General features: G+C 33.2%; 1 protein-coding gene across 1 annotated transcript; it reads left to right on the top strand.

Moving 5' to 3' along the window:
* The first annotated feature begins 6,986 nt into the window (after positions 1-6,986).
* Positions 6,987-9,638, top strand: LOC122281465 (transcription factor MYC2-like). Its single transcript, XM_043092950.1, has one exon. It carries the CDS (start codon positions 7,150-7,152, stop codon positions 9,196-9,198), a length of 2,049 nt encoding a protein of 682 aa, XP_042948884.1. The 5' UTR covers positions 6,987-7,149; the 3' UTR covers positions 9,199-9,638.
* Positions 9,639-18,277: the final 8,639 nt, after the last annotated feature.

The following is an 18,277-nucleotide window of genomic DNA, read 5'->3' as shown; positions in this document are numbered from 1 at the left end:
CCCAACTCACAGCTTATTCAATTCATTTCCATTCTTATTTATCTCAATTCGGCTTGATTTAAACTCGGTTCAGGTGGTTGTAATAGAGATTATGGGATGAATAATGTGTACCATTCTCTAAAAAAATGATAACATATGAACATATGGTTAATTATTTATAAATTCTCTTGCAAGCTAAGATACAATCACTTGAGTTACCCCAAAAAGAAAACATGATGTTCATATAACGAAATCTCAAATATATAATTATGTGCAATATAATTGTGCATTAACAGTCTTGTTTGTTTTTTGCATGCACAGAATATAATTATGTGCTGTTGTTTATATATTTAACCATGTATTTGCAGGTTTTTTGCTTTTGCAAATGCTGTTGCATGTGCCTTCTCTATGCTGAAGTGGGGTTTGCATTGCTCTTTATATTTCTTTTTTAATTTTTTTTCCTTTTTTTTTAATGGGGTTTTTGAGAAGTTTCAAAGATGAAGATTGGGCTGAGAATTTGAGGTTGATAGAAGATTATAAAAGGGATTAAGATTAGAGTTCTTTTAGTAAAGTTTTCATTTTTAATTTTTTTAGAAGTTTCATGCTGTCATTTTGATTTATCTGTAATTTTGGAAGTTTAATTTTTTGGAAGTTTGATGCTGTCATTTTGAGAATTTTTAAGTTCAATGGCTAGTTTATTTCCTTGCATGGCTAGTTTTCATTTTGTTTGTAATCTGTTTTAGGAATATTGTATTAATTTGATTTATCTTCTCATTTTCACTTTGTGTATGTTTTTGCACAAATTGGGATGAGTTTGTAATGAGGAATGTTGATCATTAGGAATTATTGATCATTAGGAATGTTGTAATCTGATTTATCTTCTCATTTTCACTTTGTGTATGTTTTTGCACGAATTGGGATGAGTTTGTAATGAGGAATGTTGATCTGAAAAAGAAAAAGAAAAATAAACTTTATGTGCAAGATCTGAAAAAGAAAAAGAGTGCACCAGCAACAGCCTAGTGTCTTATTAAGAAATTTAACCGACAGGGCTCAATCTAGCTCTTATCTACAACTCAGATCTTTAGCTTTTTGTGAAATTTGGTATTTGACGTTAGGAGTTAAGAGTAGTGTTGAGGTCACAATATATTTTTGCTGAAAAAAATTTAAGAATCAGGCTTTGTTATTAAAAAAAAAAAGAAAAAAAAAAAGAAAAAAAAAAAAAAAAAAAGAAAACCCTGGTTTAGGCCGGAACCCGGATTTCCAGGTTGTAAAAACCCGGATCAATCCGGGTTCCAAACCGAGTCATAACCCGGGTGTATCCAGGCCGGAGTCCGGCCCGGATTTGGAATCCGGGTTCCAGGCCGGATATACTTGGATACCCGATCCGGTACCCGGTTGCTCAGCCTTACTTGTCTTGTTTCTTCGTCATTTTTTTTTTCTTTTTTAACAAAGGTGTTTCAAATTAAAATAGAGATATATAAGGAAGAGACGGGACACCGCATATAAAAATCTCGTTATAATAATTACAGTGCTTGAAAATTATTAAAAAAAAAAAAAAAAAATTAAAAAGACATAAGTTCCAGCAGATGTCCTAGGCTTAGCCAACGAGCGTACTGTAAAAAGCGGTTTCATGAGTTGATCCAAGGATGTAAACCACAACTGGAAGAAAGGCACTGCAATCTAATATTGTGGTGCATTTTGTTACTTGTAGGAGAACTCTACGTCCACTATTTCCATGTTCTCGTTCGGAAAAAAATAATGACATATATAGTACTGAAATGGTTGGAGACTGAAAATCACGCACCAAATAAGGACAAACCACCGAGAGGAATGGAGTTGGAGTCATTTTGAAGATTGGAAGCGAAAGAGTTTATTGGTTTTTGTGTGGGGTAGTTGGAATCTTGGAGCAGCCGCAGCACGTGGGGATCATGCAAGGCTTGGGAAGCAAGTGAGCCTCATGTGCTTCTCGGACGGCGGCTTTTCTTGACTCATTATATAAATCGGTGCCGGAAAAGTACAATAGTGTGGCGCTTGTATAGATGTGGTGGACGACTGGACGTATAGTAAATCATGCAATTAATTACGACCTAAAAGAAAAACAGAAAGGAAAGAAAATAGAAAAAAATAACCGTGTAACATGAGAGATCAAGGAGAGCTAAGATGGTCCAGATGGAGACAAGAGGAGGGAAGAAAAAAAGATCCAAGAGAAGTGGTCTACGTAAAAGAAAGGGCAAAAAAAAGAAAAAATCTACGCAACCTCCTAACACCCCAACATTCTATATTTTTTTAATTTTTTAATATTTTTTTTTAAATTTATTCTTTTTAAATTAATTTAATTATTTTATTCATTATTTATATATTAAATATTTAATAAAAAATAAAATAATAAAAATTAAAAAAAGATAGAATGTTGGAGTGTTGGAAGGTTGTATAGTAAAATCCAAAAAAAAAAATATGAGATTTGATATGTCTCCTTGAGGTTTGTTATTGGGAGGAACGGATGGAGAGGTTGAGCGAACTTGTCTTTGCTTTTTACGTTGCTTATATTTATCACAGTTATTTTATTTATCGTCTTTATACTATATATTTTTAAAAAAATAAAAATATAAAAAAGGAAAATAAATGCATAAGAGAGAGAGAGAAAATTTTTTTAATGCATTTATAATGTACACTGGCCCTCGACGGCATGCATGTAACAATATGATGTTAAGGAAAAATAAAAAAAAAATTAACGATGCTAATGGAAACAGAATCTAAGGAAAGGCAATAAGTGGACTACAAACTCGCAACGTTAGACTATTTTTAGGGCGGAAAGTCGAACGGTTCGGACTGGTCATTTTTGGACCGAATCGGATCGAATGAGTCCGGTCCGATCCCGGTCCAATTTTTAAGGGACCGAAGGTATTCTGTCCGGTCCCGGTCCGGGGGTTTTTTACCCCGGACCGGACCGAATGATTAAAAAAAAAAATTATTATTTATATAATAGTTGAATTACTAATAGTCTAATACTAATACAATTATATAGTTATACTAATTATAAATTCATAATAACTAAATCATTGTAAGTCTATAACTATATTATATATATATTTAGTATCAATGTATTACTATATTCTTTAATATATAACTATTAACTATAATATATAGTACTAGTATAACCGATGAAAAAAATATATAGTACTAGTATATATATTAATGTATTAACATATTATAAAAGTTATAGTATAAATTATAATATATCATATATTTGTAAATTTATAATAGTATTAGTATAGTTAGCTTAATATGTAATATGTTAGCATTAAATCACTATAACTACATAGAATATTAGTAATAAGAGTATTACTATTATTTAATATAATATTACATATATTATCACTATCATTACATATATTTATTAGTTATAGTATTAGTATTAATAGACTAATAGTATTAGTTATTAATATTACATATAGTTACATATATTACTATTTTTACTATTATTATTACATGATATAGTTACATATATAATTATCACTATTACTAATAGTAGTAGTGTATTACTAATATATATAATAGTATAGTATATGTATATATATTAAATATGTCACAATATAATTACATAAGTATTAAATAAAATGTCATTGAAAAAAAAAAAAAAATTCGGTGGACCAACCGGACCGGATCGAATGGGACCGGATCGAATCGGACCGTATGAAGTTCGGTCCGGTCCAGGGTGGGAAAACCCTGGACCGAATAGGTCCGGTCCGGTCCGTAAAACCTCCTCGGACCGGACCGAATTCACCCCTAACTATTTTGTCGTGTTTGGTGGAGATTTTATGTGTATTTCTACTGTTGATCTTTAGTTAGCACATACATACATGTGCCAATGGTGATGGAATGACATGGAAAGATTCCATTGATGCTACTCATGTGGCTACAGGACTGACGCCTGTTGGAGATGTGACATTTGCAATTCATAAGCTGCGCAAGTGTTGCTAGCCTTAAATTTCGGTCCATTCGTAATATTGTTGAACGGAATTTTATTACGTATAAATAAAATTATATATTAATTTATATATTAATATTAATTTTTTTATATTTAAAATTTAAATTAATATTATTTTTAATAAAATTTATTTTTTAACTAATCATAATAAATTAATATATATTAATATATAAATATATTTGTCACTAGACTTTTTACATGAACGAGCCTCAAAAGATCACCGATTAGCAATTTTATTGATAAGGTACAATGCATGTAATTTCTTTTTCTTTTTCTTTTTCTAAAAAGCCCTAGGGTAGGATGAGTGTACGGTTAGGAGTAATATTAAATATAATTATAAATTATATAAATATTAAATAATTATTTAATCAAAATATAGAAAATAAAAAAAATAAACACAAAACTAGTAAACAGTAAACCATCCTAAATAAATAATAATTAATTAAAAGAATGCTGCTCTTTCAGATGAAGTTTTTTATTTTTTTATTTAATAATTAAGAAAATGTTTTTTTAATAATATTATGAATTTTTTAATTTTTTTAAATATTTAAAAATACTAAAAAAATATATGTAAAAAATATATATAGAAAATACACTGGGAGCACGGAGGGGCTCCTATCTGTGGCTGTGAGCCAGCCATAATTAAAAGTGGTGGTGGTCACTGGTTTTTCCAAACGTGGAAGTCCTAATATAAACGTGCCCCAAGGCAACAAAACAAAAACGTTATTTTCAGGATACGCATCAAGTAAAACGTGCGTCAATAACTAATACCTTCCGGGGGGCCTAAATATATACATTTTCTTATTAAATTGGGTTATATACTACACTTATTTTAATGCATTGATATAATAATTTTTTTTATAGGAATTGATGTAATATTTATTACATTATATTTTTTAAAATAATTAATTTAGAATTGACAGAATACGATATAAATGCCATAAAGAAATAATATATAATATTTATCTATTTATTTATTTATTCAAACAAGTGGGAAGAGTATCTTGATTTAACAATCGGACAAAAAAGGACGAACCACTCAACGTGCCCTTTCCTTTACCCTTTTTTCCTTTAATTTTAAATTTTCCCCTCATATTATATATATATATTTTAATCACTTTGTTTTTAAGCTCTTGTTTTTTATTTTGTCTGTTTATTTTTTAGTATTGTAAAAATGTTAAACTTAGAGGGCGGAACTCTGGAAGTGCGCTGGCGATTATTTGGAAAGTGGTCGCCGAGTTTTTTCTTTCTTTTACGCTTTTTACTACGGCTACCGAGTGGCGGCTCTTTCTTCGAACGCGCGCGCCCGACAGAGATGATGACGACGAGATGTGGGAGAGGGGAGTAATACTATGTAAGCGGTCTGATAGCATCCCCGTTGATTGACGGAGTTTTACTTGCAGTGTGTGATTGGACAAACATTTTTTTATCTTTTCTGTAATGATAAACGACTTGCTACAGGACCGATGCAACGGATGAGGGCTCATTTTACTGTTTATATTTTTCAATAAACTGTGACGATGTATAAGAAGAGAAATGATACTTATAATTATATAATTATTTTTTAAAATAAATATAAAATTTATATAAAAAATATTAATATTTTAATAATAAATTTAATTTTTTTAAAAATAATTATATAATATTTATATATTTTTTAACTATACGTAACATTATTTGTATAACAATCATTTGAAAAGTGTATAAAAATACCGAAGTGATAAGAGAAGTGGAAATTGCAATTTAATGTGGGCAAGTGAATTGTCACATTTAGTTTTTATAAATTGGATGAATTCAAGATTTATATGAAAAAACTATTTTTAAAAAAATATGTGTAAGATTTACGCTTCTGAAAACTATACATAGAATTAGTGAAGTGAAAAAATCTTTAAAACTCATAATTACGTACATATTATGTATCCGACTTTGTGTGTTAATAACTCAAAAGTATGTCATAGAATTAGAATTTGGATTAGACTTCAAATCAACTATGCTTTTAAATTCGAAATTCTAATATATCCAAACACGTACGAAATTTAGATTTTAAAAACTAAAATTCAAACCCTCTTACCCTAAATTCTGCCATTGGTAGGTTGCAAAATCAAAGCTTAATGAGAATTCATCCAGTAGCTAGAGAAAGAGAGAGAGAGATCAGTTGCATAAGACATGGGAGAGGCTTGAGAAGGTTGATAAGAGACACTGCTTTATACAATTCAGGAGTTGGAGATGGAGGCTCAGGTGGTCCATCACCCCATCTACAAAGTATTTGGTAAAGGAATAACTCATCATTTTATAATTGGTAGATATGATAAGGCAACTTTGTCAAGAAAATCATATTTTTAAAATTTTTATCTGATTTAAATTTTAAATTTTCTTTTTTTAATTATTTTTAAAAAAATTATATTTATCATCTTCACATATTATATTTTTTTAAGTTTTATGTTACCGAATGTATATATGTATATTAATGATGAGTGAAAGAATTTAATTAATTTATGAAGAATAAAATTAAAAAAATTAAAAAATAAAAATAAATATAATATATGCAGTGTATGAAAATGATAAGTAGTAGAATTTATTATTTTTTAATTTACATATTATTAAAAGAAAATTATAAATAATGTTACTTGGTAAAATATCCGTTATTAGCGTTGTTAACATCAGAAGAGGTGTTTTTTATTGAAGACACGTGCCACTCAGCGTTTACTCTACAAACATGGGTGCAAACGAAAATAGAAATGATAGTTAATGGTTAAATATCATATAATTATTTTTAAAAAAATTAAATATGTGGTTTATATAAAAAATTTTAATTTTTTAATAATAAATTTAATATTTAAAAAAAAAATGACTATCTGAATCCGCCGGCTTTTAACGATGAATTCCCTTAAAAAAAAAAACAAATGGATCCATTCACCGATTAAATCGGCCCGTCCCTTTCGTCGAAACCGCCTCCACTCGCTTTTGCGTTTCACTGCTTTTCTATCTAAAGTGACAGTCCAAATGCATTGCAAATAAATCCCAAACCCAAATGCACCCCATTCTACTCTCAATTCAACCCGCTCTCTTATTCCCTCCCCCACCATCTTCACAGCCTTCGTCTCTCTCTCTCTAAAGCTCAAAGCTCATATTACTCTGCTACATCTCTCTCTCTGCAAAAACCGGAACGCCCCTTTGCCCGTATGCATGGAATGACAGATTATCGGATAACACCGTCGATGAATCTGTGGACGTCCGAAGACAACCCATCGGTTATAGAGTCTTTCATGAGCTCGGATCTCTCGTTCTGGCCCACGCCTCCTCCCCCCCCTCATCAGGCTCAGCAGCTGCAACCTCAATCCTCCGCTTCCACATCTGCCGACCCCACAAAGGCCCTCCCGCAATCCCAGCCCTCCGGGGCGCTCTTCAACCAGGAGACCCTCCAGCAGCGCCTTCAAGCACTCATCGAGGGTGCCCGTGAGAGTTGGACCTACGCCATCTTCTGGCAGTCCTCTTACGACTATTCCGGCGCATCCATCTTGGGCTGGGGCGACGGCTACTACAAGGGTGACGATGACAAGTCAAAAGGGAAGGCCAAGACGACGTCGTCTGCGGCAGAGCAGGAACACCGCAAGAAGGTGCTCCGCGAGCTCAATTCTCTGATCTCAGGCTCCGCCGCGTCCGCCGCTGACGATACCGTCGACGAAGAGGTCACCGACTCCGAATGGTTCTTCCTGGTGTCCATGACTTATTCCTTCGTCAGCGGCGACGGCCTCTCCGGCCAGGCTTTTTTCAATTCGAGTCCGGTCTGGGTAGCTGGAGCGGACCGCCTGACCGACTCGCCGTGCGAACGCGCCCGTCAAGGGCAGGTATTCGGTCTTCAGACCATGGTGTGCATACCCTCGGCGAACGGCGTCGTGGAGTTGGGCTCCACGGAGTTGATTTTACATAGCTCGGATCTGATGAATAAAGTTAGAGATCTCTTCAATTTCGACAGCCTGGAAATGGGTGGTTCCTGGCCTGTTACCGACCAAGGCGAGAACGACCCATCTTCTCTCTGGATTAACGATCCCACACCGGCTGCTCCTATGGAGATCAAAGATTCGCTTAATAGCACTACTGTACCATCGGTTCCTGGCACCACCAACATCGGCCTTCAGATTTCAAAGGCGATTCAGTTTGAGAACCCTAGCTCCAGTAGTTTGACAGAGAACCCCAGCGCGATTCATATGCCAAACACTAACCAAAACCACCAGCAACGCCAGCAATCGCAGACCCAGAGCTTCTTTACCAGAGAGTTGAACTTTTCGGACTACGGATACGACGGTAGTAGTGTTGTGAAGAATGGCAATCCGAATCAGTTGAAGCCAGGATCGGGGGAGATTTTGAATTTCGGGGAGAGCAAGAGGAGCTCCTATGTTTCGGGCCATTCCCAGTTCGTCGCCCCGGCGGTGGAGGAGAATAACAAGAAGAAGCGGACCCAATCGAGGGGTAGTAACGAAGAGGGGATGCTTTCTTTTACGGCAGGTGTCATTTTGTCGAACGACTGTGTGGTGAAGTCGAGCGGCGGCGGCGGCATGGCCGATTCGGAGCAGTCCGACCTCGAAGCGTCGGTTGCTAAAGAGGCTGATAGTAGCCGAGTCGTAGACCCGGAGAAGCGGCCTCGAAAACGTGGTCGAAAACCGGCAAACGGGAGAGAAGAACCTCTGAATCACGTGGAAGCAGAGAGGCAGAGAAGAGAGAAGCTCAACCAGAGGTTCTACGCTCTCCGTGCGGTTGTTCCGAACGTTTCGAAAATGGACAAAGCGTCCCTTCTCGGGGACGCAATAATGTATATAAACGAGTTGAAAGGGAAGCTTCAGAGTACGGAGTCGGACAAGGAAGACTTGCAGAAGCAATTGGAGGGATTAAAGAAGGAATTTGCCGGCAAAGAACCCCGCTATCCGGGCTCCGTACCTTCCCCTCCGCTGTCGGATAAAGACTCAAGGACATCGAGATTGATAGACTTAGATATCGACGTGAAGATAATCGGATGGGATGCGATGATCAGAATCCAAAGCAGCAAGAAGAACCACCCGGCGGCAAGGCTGATGGCAGCTTTGAAGGAGTTGGACCTGGATGTGCACCACGCCAGCGTTTCGGTTGTGAACGACTTGATGATCCAACAAGCTACGGTGAAGATGGGCAGTCGGTTTTACAATCAGGAGCAACTCAGGCTAGCGCTATCGGCCAAAGTTGGAGATAGCCGATAAGCAACCAGAGCAGAGCATTGGTGGGGGAACTGGGAAAGTAGGGGATAGAGAGCTCAAATGAAAAAAAGAAAAACTTTGAGAGCAGAGATTCTGTGCTATTGGGGTAGTGCTATGGGACATTTTAAGGCTCCCGGTAGCTGAGAGATCTAGAGAGAGATGATCTCTGTGACATACACTCTTCTTCTTCTTCTTCTTCCTCCTCCTCCTCTTTTGGTAGTCTATAATTCTTTAGTAGTATAGTTGGTGTTGAGGTTATTATTCTAAACTTTTGAGGAGCTAAAATAGTGAACAATTTTCAACTTCCAAGGATGAAGATGCTTGAATAGCTCCTCTTTTTTTTTTTTCCTCTTCTTCTTTGTAGGTTATTTTTGTATGTTGTCTATATATGTGTATATACATGTCAGTAGATTGATGTCTATTAAAAGTGTGGTTTTCTCGCATATCCTAGTGTTCTGTGTGCATGATATGTTTTTTCTGTTTACATTATTCAAGTCATTCCCCATTCAATTACCTCTTGTTTCAGTGTTGTGGTGGATTGATTTATTGTCTCCGTTGGGACGAAGAACATGTATCTCTATTGACATGTTATCGGATACGTATCTTCCATTTAAACGGATTTGGAATTGGACCCAGGCTATTCCATACTCCAATACGCACGTGGGGACTTTTTGTTGGACAACCTCTGATGTCATAGTTCAACTTTCCCTTCTGGCCATAAGCATTTTGATCTGAATTAAATAAAGAACCACCGATTTCTGTCCCCAGAATGATTATAATTCATGCAGATGTTTCTGAACATGAGGAAGCATTATTTCTCTACGTAAAAGGATAATTGGCCCCTAACTGTTTAAAGCTTTGTTTTCGTTAATTTGAGGTATTGCACGTTAGCTTCTACTTATAGTAACCCTTTGACATCATTTGACGTACGCTGGAGTTTCAGCTACACGCTATATGGCTTTTACTTCTTTTTATTGAAGGTCAAGTTGTGGCGGAATAACCATGTATTTGAACTATTGAACACCACAAATATGAAAGCTCCATTACGTAGGAAATGCCAATTTTATTTGTATCCAGCTTGTCAGAATAGAGTCGGATTTATGTTTTTAGTTTTAGTTTTTTTTTTTAGTTTCATATTTAGCCTATTTTAAAAGATATTTTTTTGTAGACTTTTAAATTTCAATTTTTCTAAAAAATTTAAAATTAAAACTAAATTATTTATTGCTAATTTACTTCTATACTAATATTTAAATTATTTTTATACTAAATTTATACTATAGTGTCTAATTACATGTTATTATACATTAGTATTACATGTTATTATACTAATGTCTAGCTTGGTTATATACTAGACTTTTCGGTGTGTAATTACATGTTATACTTTAGTAAATTAGTATATGGTTATTAACTTATTATGCTAGAATTATTTAAATAATAGCGCCTAACTTATTTCTATATTTGATTATCTATGATAATAATACTATGATATTTACGTATACTAAACTATCATTATTCTATTTATATTATAGTATAAGTATATTATTTTATAATAATTAGCTTATACTAGTAAATTATTGAATTGAATTATATAAGTTCTGGCTATATAACTATATAACTATATTAGCATATATGATAAATATATATATATATATATATATATAAATGTATATTTTTATAACATATGTACAATATCAGAGTCGGATTTAAAGTCAGAGTTGGTTCAGCAACAGCTTTGGGTCCGACTCTGACTTCGATTGAAAAATTAAAATAGAAATCCGACTTGGACAAAATAGAGTCGGAGTCAGAGCAAAGTCGAATTTAGAGTTAGATTTTTAAATTTTTACTCAGCTTTATCTCTCTCTCCTTTAGAGCATTGGCAATGGTCTAGTCAAAGTTAAAATTTGCCTAAAACAACATGATTGGCCTTTGTCATTCAAGATATAACTCCACATTAGATTATCTATCTATTAGCCAAAATATTAATAAATTATTACTTTTTAAAAATAATATTTTTTTATAATTTTTTTTTTCAAATTTTGTAATTATACTAATCATATGTTAATTAATAATTTAATTTTTAATTAAATTATTATTTGACAACTTTTTTTTTTCCAACCCAATTATCAAACAAACACATTTTGTCAATCCTGATACTTTATAACAACAAAATTGAACATTAATTTAATCGATTTTGTAGTCAAATTAATATATATATATGAAATAACAAGCACAAGAAAAGTTAAAATCCGACCTCAAGTAATCAAAATGTAAAATGTTGCTTGCAGGTACTAAATGTAAAACAATGAAGAATATCAAACTCCTCAGTTTGCATTGAAAGTTGGACCTTTGCTAAATTATTTTTTAATAAAATATGCTTTTAGTTCGTCAACAGTAACTCTCCAAATATGACTTTTGCAATAGATTTACTGTAGCTGATTTAACTAGAATAATGCAGCTGATTTAATAAAAAATGAGCCAAATTTTTGGCTTCACTAACATTTGTCTAATCCAATACCAATACTTTTAATTATATTTTTAAGAGAAGTGTTACAATTATAAAATGATTTCATAAAAATAAATATATAAATTGACATGATTTTATATGATAGTTTATTATTAATCAAATTAATAGTTTATAATTTTATTTGAAATCTTGGTGTGGAGGACGTACGTACCTTTCATATTAATGATATTGTATGATTTAATTTGTAAGAAAATTTTAAAATTTATAATTTTTGAAATAAGATATTATCATATAAGCAGTGTGAATGGTGCATTTCATCTCCACGCTGACTTCCAACCAGAGGCACTCAATAATTTTCGCACTTTAATTGTTTTGTAATTTAATTTCTTAGGTTTTGAGGTTTGCATTTTATTTGGCATTTTAAAACCTGATTTTGTGGACAATTGAACAGAGGGAAAAACATGTTTCACTCTACCTTGGGGCCATACTCCTTTTCAAATGCATAATATTCTTTTTATCCACTTGAAGAAAATATTTACTTAAGCTCAAGTAGGGCAAGCACGAAGTGGAGATGGCATGAGATACGGACACAGGAGTGCGAAGCGAAATGAGGCAATGGCTGAAACATATATATCTCTAGCCAGGAATTGAAGTTTCGAAGAAGAATGATGTCCTTATAAAACCTTAAAACGTATACGAACTCCAATTGTTGGATCCTTAGCTATCACGCACTCAACAAATCAATCAATTTTCACCCATCAATTTTAAGCAGCATCATGTGATTTTGTCATCATTCTGACTTTAAGACCAAAACAAAATATTGTAATAAAGACTATTAAAGTTGGAGTGTTCGTAATGCATGCTTACACATTTATGAAAGTAATTCAACAAATTGACGTGTTGAATTATACAATTTTTTTTTATTGTAAAATAAATCTAACGTATTATAAATATATATACAACTATGCAATCAAGTTTATGGGATCTCTTTGTGTCCGTAATACTTCTTTTCAAATTTTCAATAATTATGTGAAAACTATAAGGTTAAGCAAACTTCCATTCTTCCTCACTATTAGGGTTTCTAATTAAGTTGAGAAACAGCACTCTTTATTGATTCTCATTCTTTTCTTTTTATAGTACTGAGTTGTAGCACTGGTATATCTTATTAAAAAAAACAAAAAACATCTACTCAGCTTGCACCTTGAAAGAACAAGTAATAATATTAAATTAGAGTAGTGGACCACATGAGGGTAATGGGGCAAAAAGTCATGATACCTTAAGGTAAAGAACATTAATTTTTTTTTTTTTTTTATGGGTATAGTATGGTGAGATTCATCAATTATATAAAGAAGGAATTATTATATTTGCTACTATATATATTAATCATTGCTCCTTGACAATATTATGCATACCACTGTACTCATGTGAAGGCTAGAAATGAAAACAATGAATATGTTTTTGCCATTTAGAGAAAACGATCAAATCGACAAAGAAATGGCTTTAATTATTAATTATTGAGAAATGATATTTTTAGTTGTATAATGTACAAGTGTCATGTAATTATTTTGAGAAAAATGAGTAAATACGTACAAGACCTACACGATAAAAAATTAATTTTTTTAATAATAAACTATACTTTTTTAAAAAAGAATTGCATGACATCTGCATACTCTATAATAGTATGTAATATTGTTCTTAATTATTAGACCAGATTTTGCATTGCAAAAAAAAAAAAAAAAGAGGGAGATCCGGATAAAAATCATGACCTTTTTCTAAAAAATGTTGTAGTCCAGTAAAGGCATTGATCATGTTGTTGTTGTACGTGCGGGCAATATATTTTTTAGCTCAACAATAGTTTTTATACTATACAGCATGCATTTATAATATTCCAGTTTATCTCAAACATAATAAGCTATATATGTGTATATATATATATATATTTAATAGCTCAGCAATAATTTTTTTATTTGATTAATTTAAAATCAAGATATAGTTTTATAAGATATTCTCATATTATAAAATAAAGTTTCAAAGGGTTCTAATTCAGGTCACGTATTGTCTCATTGCAAGCCATGATTCAGGTCCATGGATATTTTTTTCTCCTTTTTTTTTTCTTTTTTCAATAGAAAAATTAATACAAAAAATTAATTAAATTAATAAAATTAAAATTAAGTGATATTTGTTAATGAATATTAAATAACTTTATTAGATATGTGGTCAACGGCGATCCTTTAGATGAAAATTACATAATTTACTTATACAACTCTTATATAAAATAATATACTATATTTTAACAAATATTTAAATATATATATTTGGTCGGTCTTGGTTCGGTCAGGTCCAAAAATACCACACCCCAAGACCGACCAATAAGACTCTCAATCCAGTCCGGTTCGGACTAAACTATTCGGTCTGGTCGACTTCTCGATCCAATAAGGTACTGAATTTGAATGATTGTTTGTTTTCTCACAAAAGGCGTGTGCTTGCCAATCTCCAATCAATTGGATGAGACTCTACTTGTAAAGGCAAAGTGGTACAAGTTTAATAATTGTGCAAAGATTGGACAATACCTAAAGTATATTGGCTATTCCACTACTTGTATTTTATACATATAGCATTAGTTAAACATTTCTAACTCTACTCATATTATTTTGAAATTGTAGTGAGCACTACAACAAGATGAAAACTAGTTGCACTAATAATGCAGAGTATAGACATCGAAGTGAATTTTCAAGTTGATTTCACACACAGGTAGGTTACCTTTATACACATTTATTATTGTCAATTTAAGCAAGAATATCATTTCTAATAGACTTGTTACACTATCACTATCCACAAATTAGCAATTGCGTTTAACAAATTCTAATGCAATCTTTGTAGATATATATGCTCTCGCATGTAGACTAGATCCACGGGTTGCTTCATATGCTGCTTGCATAATGAATGTAATCATATTCCATACAAAGAATCGTGGACACTATTGCCGAATCCAGAACAATGGGGTGGTTGTTAATGGTAAACATGCTCAAAGCTTGTTGATTGATATGGCGTGTTGATTGACATATTACAATTACATTATATGAGATGACATCAAATGTTCAAATGCGACTAGCTAGTTTGATATCATTGATAGGAAAAGAGGAATGTGTGTTGGTGACCATTTAACTAGTGTCAATACTTCTAAAAAATGGTATACGAATGAGTCATTAGTGTTTGCTTGTCAAGCCTCTCAAGCGTTTTTCCTTAAAAGACATTGTTTGGGTGGTAATTGGTCCATGATATAAAAGGTGATGAATAGGAACATATATAATGTTTCGATTATATCATTGGTCAATGATGATGATGATGGGGTTTATTCTAGAATGGTGCTTTTCAAGAGAATGAACCCTGATATGTAGAAGTTGACCCTTAATATGATGACAATGGCACAAGGAATCCCTTGCATTGTTCTGATGGAGAACCACTCCATGTTGCTGAAGTCACAATATTAGAAGACGTAATATCCCTTCACGAAGAAAGGACCTTGGCATTGATGATGACTTCATCAACGAGGAATAGGATGAAAACAATGATAACGATAGAAAGTAATGAAGACTACCTTCAGACGGACTCTGGAATTTCGTCCAATGATGGTATGCATCGAAGCAAGTGATTGTCTACTTATTCTTTTACTCATTTTACAACTTTTTAACATTAGCTCTTTGGTTATAGCTAAACCTATTTCATGAAACTACTTAACCACACTATTGCATAAATGTTTTACATGTAAACACTATTGCACAAGTAGCTACTTGATATGTAGAATTTGAAAATTAATGAATGCGCCGGTGGTCATGGTTATAATAAGAGTTTTGCTATATACAAATAAAGTTACGTATTAATCTGCATATTAATACTAATTCTTTGATATTCAAGATTTAAATTAGTATTATTTTCAATAAAATCTAATTTTTGACCAATCATAATAGATTGATGCACATATTAATACACAGTTGTATTTGCAACTAGATTTTCCTTATAATAAAGCTTTAGTACTTCATAAGTTTAAAGGTAAACCACCCACAACTAGTGGGATCCAAAGAGCTTCTACTTATTATGGTATGATTCTTGTATTGGGATTTGATGACACTTTACTCTTTGTTTTTCAGAGATGCATGAGACGAGATGAATTGATATTAAAATTAAAAATTGAATAAAATATATTATTTTAATATTATTTTTGTATTAGGATTTGAAAAAGTGAATTGTTTATTTTATTTTATATAAGAATTTAGAAAAATTGTAATGATTAGATGAGATAAAATAAGATAAAAAATTTTATAAAAGTAAACGAGACAGTCTATTATAAATATTTCTATTTATTTTTCCTATATTATCATCCTATTTCAATGCGAGCCAATTTTGTCTTGAAAAATAGTTATAATTAATTCGGGCACGTAAGCACTATTAACTCGCCGATGTGGTAATTATCATTGTGGGGTTGGATCTGCTACCCAAACTTTCTAGGCATAACTCAAGCTTTATGAAGCTGTGATATTCTATTTTTATATATATTTTTATTAAATGATTTTTTTAAAATTATTAAAATTAGGGATTTTTGGGGTATTATTTATAATTTTAAGTTGTGAAATTATTTTAATATACTTTTTTGTTATTTATTATTATTTTGTATTTAAATTACTTTTTAATTTAAATTAGTTTATTTTTGGGTTTTAAAATTATTGTGTTTTTGGATTTTATTATTTTATTTTATTTAATCACTGTGTTTAAATTATTTTATTTAACTTGCTATTTTGAAAATAATTTTTATTGGACCAGTTTAGTGACCTAAATTGTGAGGGTTGGAGCTCATTTCTTTCATTTCTTTTTTTTTCTCTTTTTAGTTTTTCTTATTTCTTTCCCTTGCTTCTCTCTCTCTCTCTCTCTCTCTCTCTCTCTCTCTCTCTCTCTCTCTCTCTCTCTCTCTCTCTCTCTCTCTCTCTCCGCGTCCGTTTCTATCATCAGCCCCTAGCACCACCATCGCACCAGCATGGCCGTCACCGCCCAGCCCTTTCTCTTCCCCTTTGGCCAGTGAGCTCCCCCACCCGTTTTCAGTGCCTGATCCCTTACCACCATTAGCTTGCATGCCCCTCTCCAAGCCGCACCGTTTTGTTGCTCCTACGCCATCGTGCCTCCACCGTTGGCCACCACTTCTTCACCACATCATCACCGGCCTCCCAACGACCTAACCTACCAACCCCAACTCCAATCCGTCATCAATGAAGATCGACCAACCCACTTCCCGTTTTGGGCTTTTTGGCCTTCAACTGCCTTTTGTGCCGTCACCCACAGTCAACCACCACTTCCATTAGTTCCACCAATATCCCTAAACCCTACCTTAGCTTTCTCTAGTCTTCGTTTGTCATCATTCAAATTTGAGTATTTTGAGACCCATGGCCACAGTACATTTTGCACTGTAACGTTGTCTTTCCACCACCTTTTGTAGCTCCTTGATCTTTTGGAAGTTATTTTATAGCGTTATAAGTATTTTTCTGAACAATTCTCATGATTTAAATATATTTATACTTTAACAAATATTTTTGTGGATTGATTTGTTGTGTCGGACTGAGTTTGAAGAGTTTGGGGGTCGGTTGGAATGGAGGAATGAGTTATTTTTTTTGTTTGGTTGATGTTGGGATTTGCTAGATTATTTTGTGACTTGTAGCATGAATTGCATGATGCACGCATGATCATGTTGTGTAAAATGAAAATTAGATTTTTCGCATAATGCATGCATATTCATGGGTATGAATGGAAAATCGGGTTTTTGTGTAAAAGTAAATTTTTGGATGCGTGTGTATCACGACCCTAAACCAAGATGAGGCATTATCTCGATGGAACTCTTCTGGTTATTTGGAAGCACAATATACTGAGTGATGTTTCCTGGATTGTCGCTAGTCGACAACAGGATCAGACGGGATGGCAACGCTCTCGTGTCGATTGTGTGGCCCCTTTGCTGGCAGGGGCTAGAGGATGCTTGGGTAGGAACGCGCTGGGCGCGGAACTGGATGTCGCTCTTTACGAAATTACACGCATAGTCATTACTTATGGTGTGACGAAGGGAGCCAGGGTGTGTGGATGGTTTGTAGGGAAGCCCATGGTGCATACAGATTAAATTTGGTTATTAGTTTTGAAAATGGATATTGGGTCATTTTCTGGAAAAATGTCGAGACTGTTTTAATGGATTGGATTTTTAGGCCAAATCATGAGATTTTTTGCGTCTGTGGAAAATTAGTCTTTTTTTCAAGGAAATGATGATTTTTGGGATCTCATGCATATGACATCATATTCATGTATTTTGTTATTGCATGAATATATTTTTATCTCGCGTTTTGTTTGGACGATTACTTACATGCAGTACTGTTTTTTAGTACTGTAGATTTTGATGTAGATGATGAGGAAGCTAAGTCTGAAGATGTGACTCCGCCAGAGGATTGATTGGGTGCCTCTTCCTTGTATATGTTGGAAATTATTTTCCTGCTTTTAAATTATGTATTTTGGTTTATGACTTTGTTATTGGAAATTTATAATATTTTGGGTACGCTTATGTTTAAGTGAATTTGTATTTAAACAAATTCT

This window comes from Carya illinoinensis, chromosome 11, assembly GCF_018687715.1.
Source record: "Carya illinoinensis cultivar Pawnee chromosome 11, C.illinoinensisPawnee_v1, whole genome shotgun sequence".
In the NCBI taxonomy this organism is placed as follows: Eukaryota; Viridiplantae; Streptophyta; class Magnoliopsida; order Fagales; family Juglandaceae; genus Carya; species Carya illinoinensis.
This window is presented reverse-complemented; position numbering and strand designations above follow the sequence as displayed.